Source organism: Lathamus discolor, chromosome 14, assembly GCF_037157495.1.
Source record: "Lathamus discolor isolate bLatDis1 chromosome 14, bLatDis1.hap1, whole genome shotgun sequence".
Taxonomy (NCBI): domain Eukaryota; kingdom Metazoa; phylum Chordata; class Aves; order Psittaciformes; family Psittacidae; genus Lathamus; species Lathamus discolor.
In genome coordinates, this window is record NC_088897.1 from 4,089,180 (window position 1) to 4,101,525 (window position 12,346).

General features: G+C 45.8%; 1 protein-coding gene across 3 annotated transcripts in view; it reads left to right on the forward strand.

Annotated features, from left to right (window-relative positions):
- AP2B1 (adaptor related protein complex 2 subunit beta 1) overlaps positions 1-12,346 on the forward strand; it is a 79,469-nt gene that overhangs the window by 32,610 nt on the left and 34,513 nt on the right. For all 3 annotated transcript variants that reach the window (XM_065695068.1, XM_065695070.1, XM_065695069.1), the window contains exons 11-14: positions 508-673; positions 1,178-1,276; positions 4,478-4,737; positions 9,049-9,241. In XM_065695068.1, the coding sequence (XP_065551140.1) occupies positions 508-673; positions 1,178-1,276; positions 4,478-4,737; positions 9,049-9,241 (718 nt within the window). The remainder of the gene's footprint in view (positions 1-507; positions 674-1,177; positions 1,277-4,477; positions 4,738-9,048; positions 9,242-12,346) is intronic.

The window sequence follows — 12,346 nt, forward strand, 5'->3', positions numbered from 1 at the left end:
CCTCTGCAGGCCTCTCTGGCAATTTCTGCTGTCAATTACAAGACAGCAAAGCCTTTGGGGAACCTGTTTATTGACTGGGAATAGGGGAAGCTAAGTAATCTGTGTGAGGTTTAGTCTGTTTTACAGCAAAGCCTTTGGGGAAGTGTTAATACCCAGTTTAGAGTTACCAGTCTGAAGATGCCAGTGCGGCTGCAGGATCTGATACAGACTTACAGTTTGAACTGTTGGATCAAATATTCCCTTTAGCAAAACAGAGAGGGAGGGAGAATTCCACATCTGGGTGGTCTTGTTGAATAACAAAACTCCAAAGCTCTTGAGGACCATGTGAGCTTGGTGAAAGAAAAAGGCTAGGAATATCTTCTGTAGCTGAGTGAAAATGCTGCTTGTTGTGTACAAGTACAAGACATTGTCATTCAGTGCAGGATTCCCTGCAGAATGATGTGGGCAGAGATGGAGAAGCAAAAGTGGAATTCACCCCAGTAATCCGTCTGTACTCTGACAAACCAGGTATGAAAGCATCATTGCCACTCTGTGCGAGAATCTTGATTCCCTGGATGAACCAGATGCTAGAGCTGCGATGATCTGGATAGTGGGCGAATATGCAGAAAGGATTGACAATGCAGATGAGCTGTTGGAGAGTTTCTTGGAGGGTTTCCATGATGAAAGCACTCAGGTAAAATTGTGTTGTGCATCTTATCTGTAGTGTTTCATGCAGTGTATGTATGGGATAAGAAGTAACGTTGCAGTGGTCAGAAAACACCTCCCAAGGAAAACTTCAATATTTGGCTAAAATAAAACTCTTGGGAGTCTATAGACTTGTTGTGTTGTTTGTATTTCCCAAACTTCTGTTTTTGGAAGGATAAGAAAGAACAGGAGGGGTTTCTAGATTTTGTATGTATCTTGAGCAGTAGGGGCCAGAACATACAGAAGAGTGATGAGATGCATAAAAGTACAACGTAAATCTCAGTGTGCTGATCTGGGACTTGTCTGTAGAAGTATTTTGCAGCAGGCGAGAGTCTGAGTCTCATTGTACTGGGTTTCCCTGGCAAAGAATAGTTGTAATGCTGTTAGAAAGCACAGGACTCGAGTTCCGTATCAGTAAAGGATTTTGAGACTTGGGAGACATTGCTAAAGCATGGATGAATTTTCTAATCCCTGCTGTGTCTGCTTCTCTTAGGTGCAGCTCACCCTACTGACTGCTATAGTGAAGCTGTTCCTAAAAAAGCCTTCTGAGACACAGGAGCTGGTTCAGCAGGTCCTCAGCCTGGCCACACAGGTAAGCCAAGGTATTGAGAGAACCAGAGCCCTCCAGACATCATGTTGGCCTGCTGTGTGGTGTCTCCCATCTGCCAGGCAAATCAGCTTTGCAGTAAATAGGATTCAGGCATGTTCCCCTCTCTCCCGAACACACTCCATTTAAGAGCTGCTCTGTGCCTGTTATCATGCCATCTGGCATCTGCTCTCTCCTTCTTAGCTCTTGCTTCATCCTAATTCCCTCCCATTCCCCCACCAAATGAAAAGCTAGGGACAGGGAGGAGTTATGAAGAAACCAAAATGCTTTCTCTTTGAAGATGGTTTGCAGTTAAAACATCTGGAGCTATGACAGAGGGAAGGGGTCTGGCAAAGACTTGGTTCTATGAACAGCAAAGCTTAAGCAGTGTTATGAAAGAGAAAGAACTGAGGTTTGGGTTTTTTCCTTTGTACTTGGATGCTGTCAGCCAATGTGACAGCTTTGCTGGAGGCCTTAACAGTGGGTTAAGATCCTGGATTCATTATGCATGAGGTGCTGAGTTATGAGCTTAAATCACTGCAGGCAGGACTGGGCTTGAGCTGGTAGACAGAAGTGCTGTAGCTCTGCAGGACAGAAGTGGAGATGTCATGGTGGCTGGAGTGGATAGGACATGAGCTGATCCTCTTACAGTCCCTGACTGTAATGACTGGGGTAAATGTGTGATGGCATAGCCCAAAAAGAGCACATCTGTTCCAGACCTGCTGTGTCGAGTGATGAATATAGTCTCTCGGCTGCTCTGAATGGGCTGCTGTTGTTTCTGAGCAGAAAGCCTGGAGTCTATCATTAGCTGGCCTTTTTGGTCCCCTTTGCTGCAACAAGCCATGGCTGTGGACTTATAAGTACTTAAAACTTTTACTCATCCCTTTGGGGGTGTTGCATTGGTCAGAAGCAAGAAATCTGTGGTCTGCTTTTCTTCCTTCAAAACCTGGTGTTAGGCAGGCTCCCAGCAACTCTTTTGAGAGGAATTGGGCCAAGGGCAGGCTTTGTCATTTGTCTAAGCTAACAGAAGAAAGGTACTAAGTGTTAAAACCCACTATGCTGAGTCACAAAACACTTAATGGTACCCTAGGAATATAATAGGCGTCTGTTTTTGCTCTGTTTGCCACAAATGTTGATTCAGTCTAGCTGGTATTTTATATGAATAATAAGTCAAAGTAGGATAACTGGCTGTAAAACACTAAAACGTCCTGTGCTTCAAGGTCTGTTTTCTAGGTAGAGATCCTGTTTTTTCACTTGAGTGGGAGAGTAATTACATGTGTGTTTCTTTCCCCAGCTTAGGTATTGTTGCACTTAGAGTTTCTGTTAGGATATGTCTGCACAGCAAACTGATGGTGTGGTTGTAGAAGAAGCCAGCTTAATCCAGCCAACACTGGTAAAAATAGCAATGAAACAGCTGGGGATGGGAGGGACACAGATGTGTAGCTGCAGTCAGGGTCCCTGGCAAGCCCATAACCTAATGGATGGCACAGAGCCATTGCTCTTGTCTGGCACGGGTGGGTAATTAGGCTAGCATGGGTTCATTGGTATGCACCACAGGTGTGCATGCAGCCCCCGGAGAGCAGAGAATTGGGAGAACTGTGGAAAAGGGAGATGTGAGCCTCCTGTTCCAGTAGATTTACTAAAGTTTCAAGTCTGTTTATTTGGCTGTGGGAAGAAACAATCAGTCTTGAATCTGTATGTGCCTGCAAGTAGATAGGAGCATATGGTCTTTCATGTCTGCCCTTGCAGAAGCCCTGCCTCCTCCTGAACTGCCTCTGCAGGCAGGATGCGGAGAGTCTTGTAGGAATCGTTAAGGGTGAAAAGTGTAAAGAGTCCATGACTCCACCATCAAACTGAAAAACAGCACTGCAGAGGAATCTATCTGTTGTCTCAGATACTGTATCTAGGTCCTTACAACAAAATGAGCTTAGCATGGTCAGTGTCATTACAAAGAGAGGGTTTGCTGTGTGCCTGTGAATGTCTTGACAGCAGAGAGGCAGGTGATGGGAGGTCAGCAGCAGTGGGAATAAGATCATGGAGGAGGAAAAGAACTACCAAGTAGGAAGGCTAATGAGATGTATGATGTGTTGCCAGAGTTTAACGGGGGGAAAAGCTTCAAAAACCTTTACCCTGTTATTCTGCTGACGCGGGGATCAAAAATCCCAGTTCTCATTTCCATGAACAGTTCAAACATGTTGCACTACAGCACAACACCACAACACCTCCCTCTCCCTAGGACGTTAGCTGCCAACTATCACCATTCACTTTACTGCTCTGGGCAGAGCTGTTGGAAAAGCAGAGAAATAATTAGCACTTCATGCAGAGGCAGAACTGTCTGCAGTGAAACAAGGCTATTATTGACAGCTGGAGAACTGATGAAGGATCCTAACTGTGTGTCATTAGCATCTTTACATACTTCATTAGATAACTAAAAGGCGGGATTAATAAGATCTCTTTTTGGTATGAAGAATATGTCTTACTAAGATCCATTCTGTACCTCTGCAATGTATTTTTGTCCAGCAGTGTCCTTGGGTAAGTAGTATATTTCCAGGAATCTTGGATCATTCTGTTCCAATACACATTATTGTATGTCTACTCTTACCATGTGACAGAGTCATTTTGACCTATGTTCTTTTCTCCTGTCAACAGCCCTTGGAGTTCTCCTGATATTTACTGTTATGTCAAGTGGCAGGAGAGTTTGGAAAGCAGTTGAAGCCTTAAAGGGACCTTAAAGCTCTTTCAGTTCCAACCCCTGCCGTTGACAGGGACACCTTCCACTGGAGCAGGTTGCTCCAAGCCCCATCCAACCTGGCCTTGAGCACTGCCAGGGATGGGGCAGCCACAGCTTCTCTGGGCACCCTGTGCCAGCGCCTCAGCACCCTCACAGGGAAGAGCTTCTGCCTAAGAGCTCAGCTCAGTCTCCCCTCTGGCAGATTAAAGCCATTCCCCTTTGTCCTGTCCCTACAGGCCTCTGTCAAAAGCCCCTTTCCAGTTTTCTCAGGGGTTTTTGCTTCCTGAGCAGGATGCTAGGCATTAATACTTTGGTTCTTATTTCTCATTTTGGGATGTTCACATCACAACAAGCAGTTCGTAGCATCATTCTGAAGTTGGTGACTGGATGGCTGGGGTTTTTTAATCCAGAAAAATGAAGTGATTGCAGGCATTGGTCTGCTTCAGACCTGTGACTGATGTATTGCTTTGCCTCAGGATTCCGACAACCCAGACCTGCGGGATCGGGGCTACATCTACTGGCGCCTTCTTTCCACGGATCCAGTGACCGCCAAAGAAGTGGTGCTGTCGGAAAAGCCACTTATTTCTGAAGAGACTGATCTGATTGAACCCACCCTGCTAGATGAGTTGATCTGCCACATTGGGTCTTTGGCTTCTGTGTACCACAAACCACCCAACGCTTTTGTGGAGGGGAGCCATGGGATCCACCGCAAACACTTGCCAATTCACCATGGAAGGTAAGCTGAGGGCAACCCTGGTGATAAAGGGCAGGAATGGTTGTTTCTTTCTAGCAAATAGTCCAAAAGATGCAAAGATCATTTTTAACACTGTAGTGGGGTTTTTTTACTGCTGTTGTAAGGGCTTGCAGGTCATTCAAGGGGCTATTTCATTGTAAGTTTTACTCCTGGGTATGTAGCTTCTGAGTTGCTGGGTCAGAAGGCAGAGGAAGTATCCAAGTTCTTGTGTGAGGAGAAGCTGTGATGTTTTTTCGAGAAGACACTGGCTATAAGCCCTCTTGGCAGGAGAGTTTGAATAAAAAAGCAGAAACCTTGGATAACTGGCTCAAGTGTCTCCTCCAGTAGGAGGGTGACTGTGGTTAAAACCCAGCATCTTTCAGAAGGATGCACCTCACTGATTTTCTAAGAGCTTTTACTTCAGCAACAGCATAGCTTTACAAGCCTCAGTTGCGTAGAGTAGTACTAGTTCCCTGGAACAGGCAAGTACAGGGATCCTTTGCTGTTGGAATATAAAAAGGGGAAGGACTGGTAAAACTACCTTTCTCTAGGTGTCTATAAAGCAAGGGAAGTCTAAAAGCCATCTAAGCCCCATCATTGAAAACTATTTGGGCTTAAAAGATGTCTAGACTCATGTGGTTCTGTCTAACCTTTGTGGGGAAGATGCTTTGGCTTTTTGTCTGGAGCTTTAATGATTCCCTGTGATCACAGTCCCAGAAGTGGGTTAGATCTGCAAGAGCAGGCAGTACAGTAGTCCTGGGCTGCAGCAATGCTGCTGTTGAGCCTGTTCCCATGGTTCCTCATTCAGGTAGACAGTGCTATTTGCACTAATGGCATTAAATACAAATGTAAGTGTGCTTTACAGCAGGAGGCAAAGTATCCAGGCTTACTTCTTAATATTCCCAAAGTGACATTTGGAGTGCTATTTTTGCTGTTGTGCTGATAAATCAGTGTGCAATGCTGCTCCTTTTCTATTTTCTGACACCACTTCTCTGCTATTCTTAGCAACTAAAGCTATTTCTGTAATGACTAGCTTTGGGAAGCCGAATTGTTTTCTCCCTGCCTATGAAATCAAGTCTGACTTCACTGAGACCCAGGACCAGCAAGCACAACTCTACCAGTCGGACAAAAAAGGCAGCGGATGCTTTCCATGACTGCCTCTTGTAGTCAAAGAGTTGGCTTCAGTAGCAAAATGAGCTGGGGTCGGAATAGCTTTGGTCTTTGGTATTACCAGCCTTCCTGTACACTGTTGTTTCAGGTCACTGCAGAAGCTAGTGTTTTAGGGGGGTTTAGCCAGCTCAAGGAGCTTTTGCAAGGAGCAGTCTTTCTACAAGCTTCTTGCTTATACTGTGTACGTGGTTTGACTCTCGTAGTTCATGCTCAGACAGTCTGATGACCTTAAATCTTTTCTGACTGTAGCAGTATTGTGCACTGCCCTGGTGGTGTTTACTACTAAATTACCTATTACTTCAACATAAAACCTTCAGGCCTCAGTCAGCAGTGGCAAGCTGGGAAAGGCCTGGAAGGTGCTCAGTGGAGCATGCTGCATACTGATGCAGTGCTCTAGCCTGTTTGGAAAGTTAAAAAAGAGTGCTGTTACTTAATGGCTCACCTCGTAAAGCGGCCCCTGTTGTGGTTTTCTGCTTTACTATTAGCAAAAAGACAGTAAAACTTTACAGGCTGAAGCCAAGCTGATGTTATGACCTCTGTATACCAAACTGCCCCTTTCAGCCATGAGAACTGCAGTGCGCAGCTCCTCAGGAGCATGGTTGTGGGAGCCTGAATTTGGGCATCCAGTATGATACTAAGAAACTGGGTTGCCTCTTTCTAGTGCTGAGTGTGCATGAAAAGATACATGAAGATCTGATAGTTTAAGGCAAGTTGAGGGTGTCCAGTGAAAGATAACCTCCTCATCTCGCTATTTGGAGTTACCTTCATTACTTCTGCACTCTGGTAATGAGCATTCTTGTGGCTGACCTGTCCCCTAGAGACTGAGATTTTCCTTCAGGTTGCACAGTGCGATAGAGGTAGAAGCATGGAATTCTGGAGGTGTCCACAGTGGATGTGGCTTAAGAGGATCAAGACAGCATTGTGTTGAGTAGATGGGCAGAAGTAGCTACACGAGTGGTGCTTTCCTGGGTATAAACCTAGGAGCAGTTAGTTGTGGTTGGCAGAATACTACATACATTGCATTTTGATTTCATTTTCATTTAATGTAGGACAGGTTCCTTTCAGCTTATATGAAGACCCACTGAGCAGCTCACAGGTGGTGAGATGTTCCTGCCTTTGCAATAAGCCCAAGTGTCATAGAGCTGCAGATGAATCCTAAAGCTGCGGGAGAAATCCGATTGCTTGGCAGCGTTTTTTCATGTGATGGCCCCCACTACCCCTGCTCAGCTGTAATGCAGCTGAGAAGTCTGGGGAGATGTCTGCAGGGCTCCTGGGAGAGGAGGAGGCTTGGGTAGGAGTCCCTATTCCCACACAGGCTGGTTTTGATTCTGGTTAGGCTGTGACACCCAACATCTGGAAACCTCTGGAGGCTGAACTCATAGGAGAGCCCAGTCTCCAGCTCATGTGGGTAAACCCAGCTGCGAGCCACTGTCCAAGATTATAAGGAAGAAATATCAAGTCTTTTTACCCTTTACAACCTATATATTCTTTATTCCTTTTTTTTTCCTCTCAAAGAAAATGCAAAGTTGTTCATACAAATCTCTTTGAAGAGCAATGGAAGGCTTTTGGTGCTTTTGTTTTTTAATACAAACTGACTTAGCTTTGTCCTTTCCTAATTTCTTGTTGGGCTTCGGGGCAGCTGCAGTTACACAAGACCTTGAAGGATTGCTTTATCTCCATCAGAAGAAGGATGAGTAAGTGTTGAAGAGGTGTAGTGTTAAAGGGATTATATACTGGGAACGAACCGAGTGTGTGCACTACCGGCTTGTAATGTGCCTCTGCTCATACATGCTGTTCTTCCCTGTTCTCAGGTTGGGGGTGGGAGTGCATCACGGTAACCACTTGCTCTTCAAAACTATTTTAGCTAGCTCTTCAGCATACTCAGAAGTCTCCCTGCTGAAGGCAGAAGCAGAAAAGACAACTAATATTAGTCCTATTAGGGGTCTAAAGCTTTTAATGCAAAGAAGCTCTAGACCCATTCCATCGCTGCCTGGTAGCTAATTCATTCTGCAGTACTTATGCTGCACCTCTTCCTCTTTGCACTGAAGTTGGAAGCAGCTTATGTGCTGTTGTGTCCTGGGTTCACCTACTAAAAAGGAGAAAAAGAGCTGCTACATCTGAACCCAGGACATGTTGCTAAAGCTTTCCTCTCAGTAACTGAATAAGGACAAGGAAGAGAGTTGTGGCTACTCAAAATCAGGAGCTGCAATCCTCAACAAAAGAGCCCCAGCATTAAACACCTTGTCAGGACACTCTTTCCCTTGGCATTTATGTGCAATTACCTGTTGGCTGCATCTGCAGTAACATGAGCTAGAAATAATTTTGTCAGTTACTGCTGGCAGCAGGATAAAAAAAATAGATTTTAAGGGAGCTAAAATATTAGTGTCTTTGGATTTAAAGAATAAATACATTGTAATGAGATCTCCGGGAGCTAAAGTCAGTCAGAGTTGGGGTTTTTTTTCTCTCCTTGTTGTAAAATTCAGTGGCAAATGAATATAAAAGGTAACCAAACTGCACATGATGAGTTTTGGAAGCTGTATCTCAAGCATTCCTAGGCTAGCAATCAGCATGGCTGCTAACTCAAAGGCAATTATTGATAGAAGGGGAGGAATCTGTTTTAGATTGAGATCTTGAGTTAGAAAAGGGTTGTGGAGCTTGGTGCTGGTCAGTAGAAGGTGGTTAATCCAGACCTATGGGGAGTGCTTGAGTTTGTGCTGGTTAGAGTGAGGGCTCAAGGGTTGCTCAGTGCTAGGTCTCGAAGGAAATCTGTATTTCTTCCCCCCCCCCCAAGTTTACATGTAATTCTCCAAGCCCAGTGGGCTGAAAATCATCTCTATAGGTTTCTTTTGAGCTGGGAAACCATTATTTTCAGTGCTGTAGTCCATGTAGTACTCATAGCTCACTGTTTTGGAGGGGTCTGTGATGCTCGAGGTGGGCAAATTTCATGCCTTTATGAAGAACCACGTGCCATAACACACTGCCTTGTGCGTGGCAGTGGTCAGAGCAGCTGCTAGGATAAGGGTTTTTTAGATGGCTTCTACTTATGAGCCACCTCTTGCTGTTTCCCCATGCTGGGAATCTGAAGCTGGAGACTGAAGGTCACTAATGTTTCTCTCTTCTGTTTCTTGTTCCTCCCTCCCATAGCACTGATGCAGGCGATAGCCCCGTGGGCACAACAGCCACTACAAACCTGGAGCAGCCACAAGTCATTCCATCCCAGGGCGACCTTCTGGGTGACCTTCTCAACCTGGACCTGGGACCCCCAGTGAATGTTCCCCAAGTGTCCTCCATGCAGATGGGTGCTGTGGACCTCCTGGGAGGAGGGCTGGACAGCTTGGTAAGCAGCATCCTCTTTAGCTTCCGCTGATGTGAAATAATTGGAGCTCTGCTTATCTCTGCAAAGCCGTGATCATTTGTGCCTGTAATGCTTGGATCACTGAGTTCCCAGTGCTGAGTCCTAAAACTCCAAGGGGATTTAACCAGTGTGACTGTACCAGCTTTCAGCAGGTTTTTCCTGCTATAAAACAAATGGTGGTGCATGCTGTAGCATCCCCACGGTCAGCAGATATGTTTGTCTCATGCTTTTGCTGTCTGTGGAAGAAAATCAAAAAGTTGTTTTAAGGATGTGAAGTGTTCCACTGCTTTGTAGTTGGTTCAATAAGGTGTTTGTTCCACACTGTTCCCACCCCTACTGAATTGCAGTGCAAAGCTCTCAGGGCTGCAGGCTGTAGCCCCGTGACATCCCATTTGTATATTCTCCAGAGGATGCCATGGTTTAATATCGGTGACGTTTTAATTGCAGTTAGGTCAAGAGAAAAGCACTCTGAGTAGTCCTCCCCATGCCATAGCTGCTCATAAGGATGTATTCTAGTGCTAACAGGGTCAGCCTCTGGAGTATGAGTAATTGCATGTTGCTTCTGCTCTGGGGTGTGAGTTGGGCATGAGCTGCAATGAGAAAAACACTTAGCAAGGAGACCATGGCAGTGGGGAGGAGCTTGGTGCTTTGATCTAATGCTGGTAGCAGCCAGGCACTGAGGAGTGGTGAGTGCAGTTATCAGCCTGAGAGTTGTTCCCATGGTGGGGAGCACAGCACACAGATCGCTAACACCCTGGAGACTTGCCTACAGGGGTAAGAAGTAGCCTAGATATACTTGCACCATGTAACTTGAGTGAGACTATCCCAGTGAACACAGTTGGGTGTTTTTCAGACCTACAGTCTTGCTTTGGTTTGAGGTTTGGCTTGTAGTGAGCTGGCTTGGGTTATCTGTGTGCCTGGTTTAGGTATATCTTCAGTTCTGAGTCAAGCTCTGAATAATAGAGGTAGGAGGCAGCTGGATGAACCCCAATGCAGCAGATCCTTATTTGTCAAAGATTTTTATTTTAAGCTGCCGTAATCTTATTAAAGGCAGACATGAAGCACATTTCCAGCTCCAGCACTTCATGAGCTAATGAACTGGAAACTAACTTACTGGCGCTGGCATTCGCAGAGGTCAGACGTACTTTAGCCTCTCTGCCATCTAAACAGCAGTTTGCTTATTTAGCAGGGAGACTTCTTTTGCTGGGGAGGCAGGGAATTAGGGCAATGGATTAAGCTGGAGATGCCGGGAAAGCAGACAGTGAGCCCAGAGCAGTGACCTTTGCAGCCTTTGCCCTCCATCCCAAGATGTGCCACTAAGAAACTGGTATTTTTAACTGTGTTAAGGCATTGCAGCAAACGGTGCTCTCTGTGGCAGCTCAAAATGCTTAGGAGTTAAATTCCTCTGCCTAAACCATCTTCCAGGCCACTTACAGTAAACCTTTGTGTCTCATTAGTGTCAGAGACTAATAAATGGCCACAGCAGGAGGCCTGAAACTTGGTTTTGGGAAGAGTTCTCTCGCAGTTGGCATTAATGGGCTTAATTTAGTGCCCTGCTTTGGCAGCAGAGCTGACAGCTGATACAGTACAAGGCTTTTACTTAGTATTTTCCTCAAGCCTTAAGTAAATCCACGGGGCTGTGAAGTTTGATCGAGCAAAGTGCTCATGGCTGGATGGGGAGGAGCTGTGCCTCTGGCTGCTTGGGCCAGTGCTGTCTCAGCTGAGTTACTAGATGGGGTGAGCACTAAAAGGAAAGCATCTGAATAGTGGTGGGTTTGGTTTCCCCTGGACTACTTCCTGTTGAAGTGCTGTTGCATCAAACGTCTTCTCTGCTGATCCCTCACGTGTAGAAGTGAATCTTTTTCTGGTAGATCGCTGTGCTTCTCTGGCTTTTCCTTCCTTAATACAGACACTGCAGGTGACACCAAGTTGGACAAGAGTGTTGATCTGCTTGAGGGCAGGAAGGTTCTACAGAGGTATCTGGACAGGCTGGATTGATGGGCCAAGGCCAAACTGTATGCAGTTTAACAAGGCTCAGTGCCAGGTCCTGCACTTGGGTCACAACTCCATGCACCACTACAGGCTTGGGGAAAGAAAGACATTGAGGTGCTGGAGCATGAAGAAGGGAATGAAGCTGGTGAAGGGTTTGGAGCACAAGTCTTGTGAGGAGCAGCTGAGGGAACTGGGGTTGTTTAGTCTGGAGAGAAGGAGGTTCAGGGGGGACCTTACTGCTCTCTACAGCTGCCTGAAGGGAGGTTGTAGTGAGGTGGGGGGTCAATCTCTTCTCCCAAGTAACAAGCGATAGGACAAGAGGAAACAGCCTCAAGTTGCACCAGCGGAGGTTTAGATGGAGAGTAGGAAAATTGTCTTCCCCAATGTCTTTTGGGCAGTGATGGAGTCACCTCCCTGGAGGTATTTAACAGACATGTAGATGTGGCACTGAGGGACATGGGTTAGTGGTAGAGTTGGCAGTGCTGGGGTAATGATTGGACTTGGTGATCTTACGGGTCTTTTCCAACCTAAGTGACTCTCTGATTCTATGATAATGAGTCTAATTAGTGTGTGAGTGAATGTGATCTGCATTTATTGGTGTGGCCGTGTTTGACAAGTATCAGGCTGAGTTAACCCTAACCTGGTATTAGCTAAATTGCTGGCCAGTGTCTCTTGGCTGCATGCCTGGGCAAGGGGATTGGCAGTTGGATCCCAGGCTAATATTAAGCCACATTTATGCAGTTCCAAAACTCAGAGTCCTGGCTGTTGGTGTAGCAAACCCTTCCTCTTTCTCTTCCGGATACCTTATACACACACCTTTTATGTTGTATTGCTCCCTCATTTGTTCTGCTTTGAAGTCTCCCTTTCCTTTACTCCTAAAGTCTTTCTTTTTTATTGCATTTCTTCCGCTGCTTTGCTGGGCAGACTGAGGCTCCCATACTCTTGCATGAAACATGGAGTGGTGAGAGCATCCTCTCCTCCCCAGACCAGAGTTTACTTCACTTTTGGCCTTTGTGCTACCAGAAAGTAGCCCTGTTTGGTTGTGAATGTCAAGGGAGCTGTCTTCTTCTGCATATGCTTAAGAGTCTAAGTAAG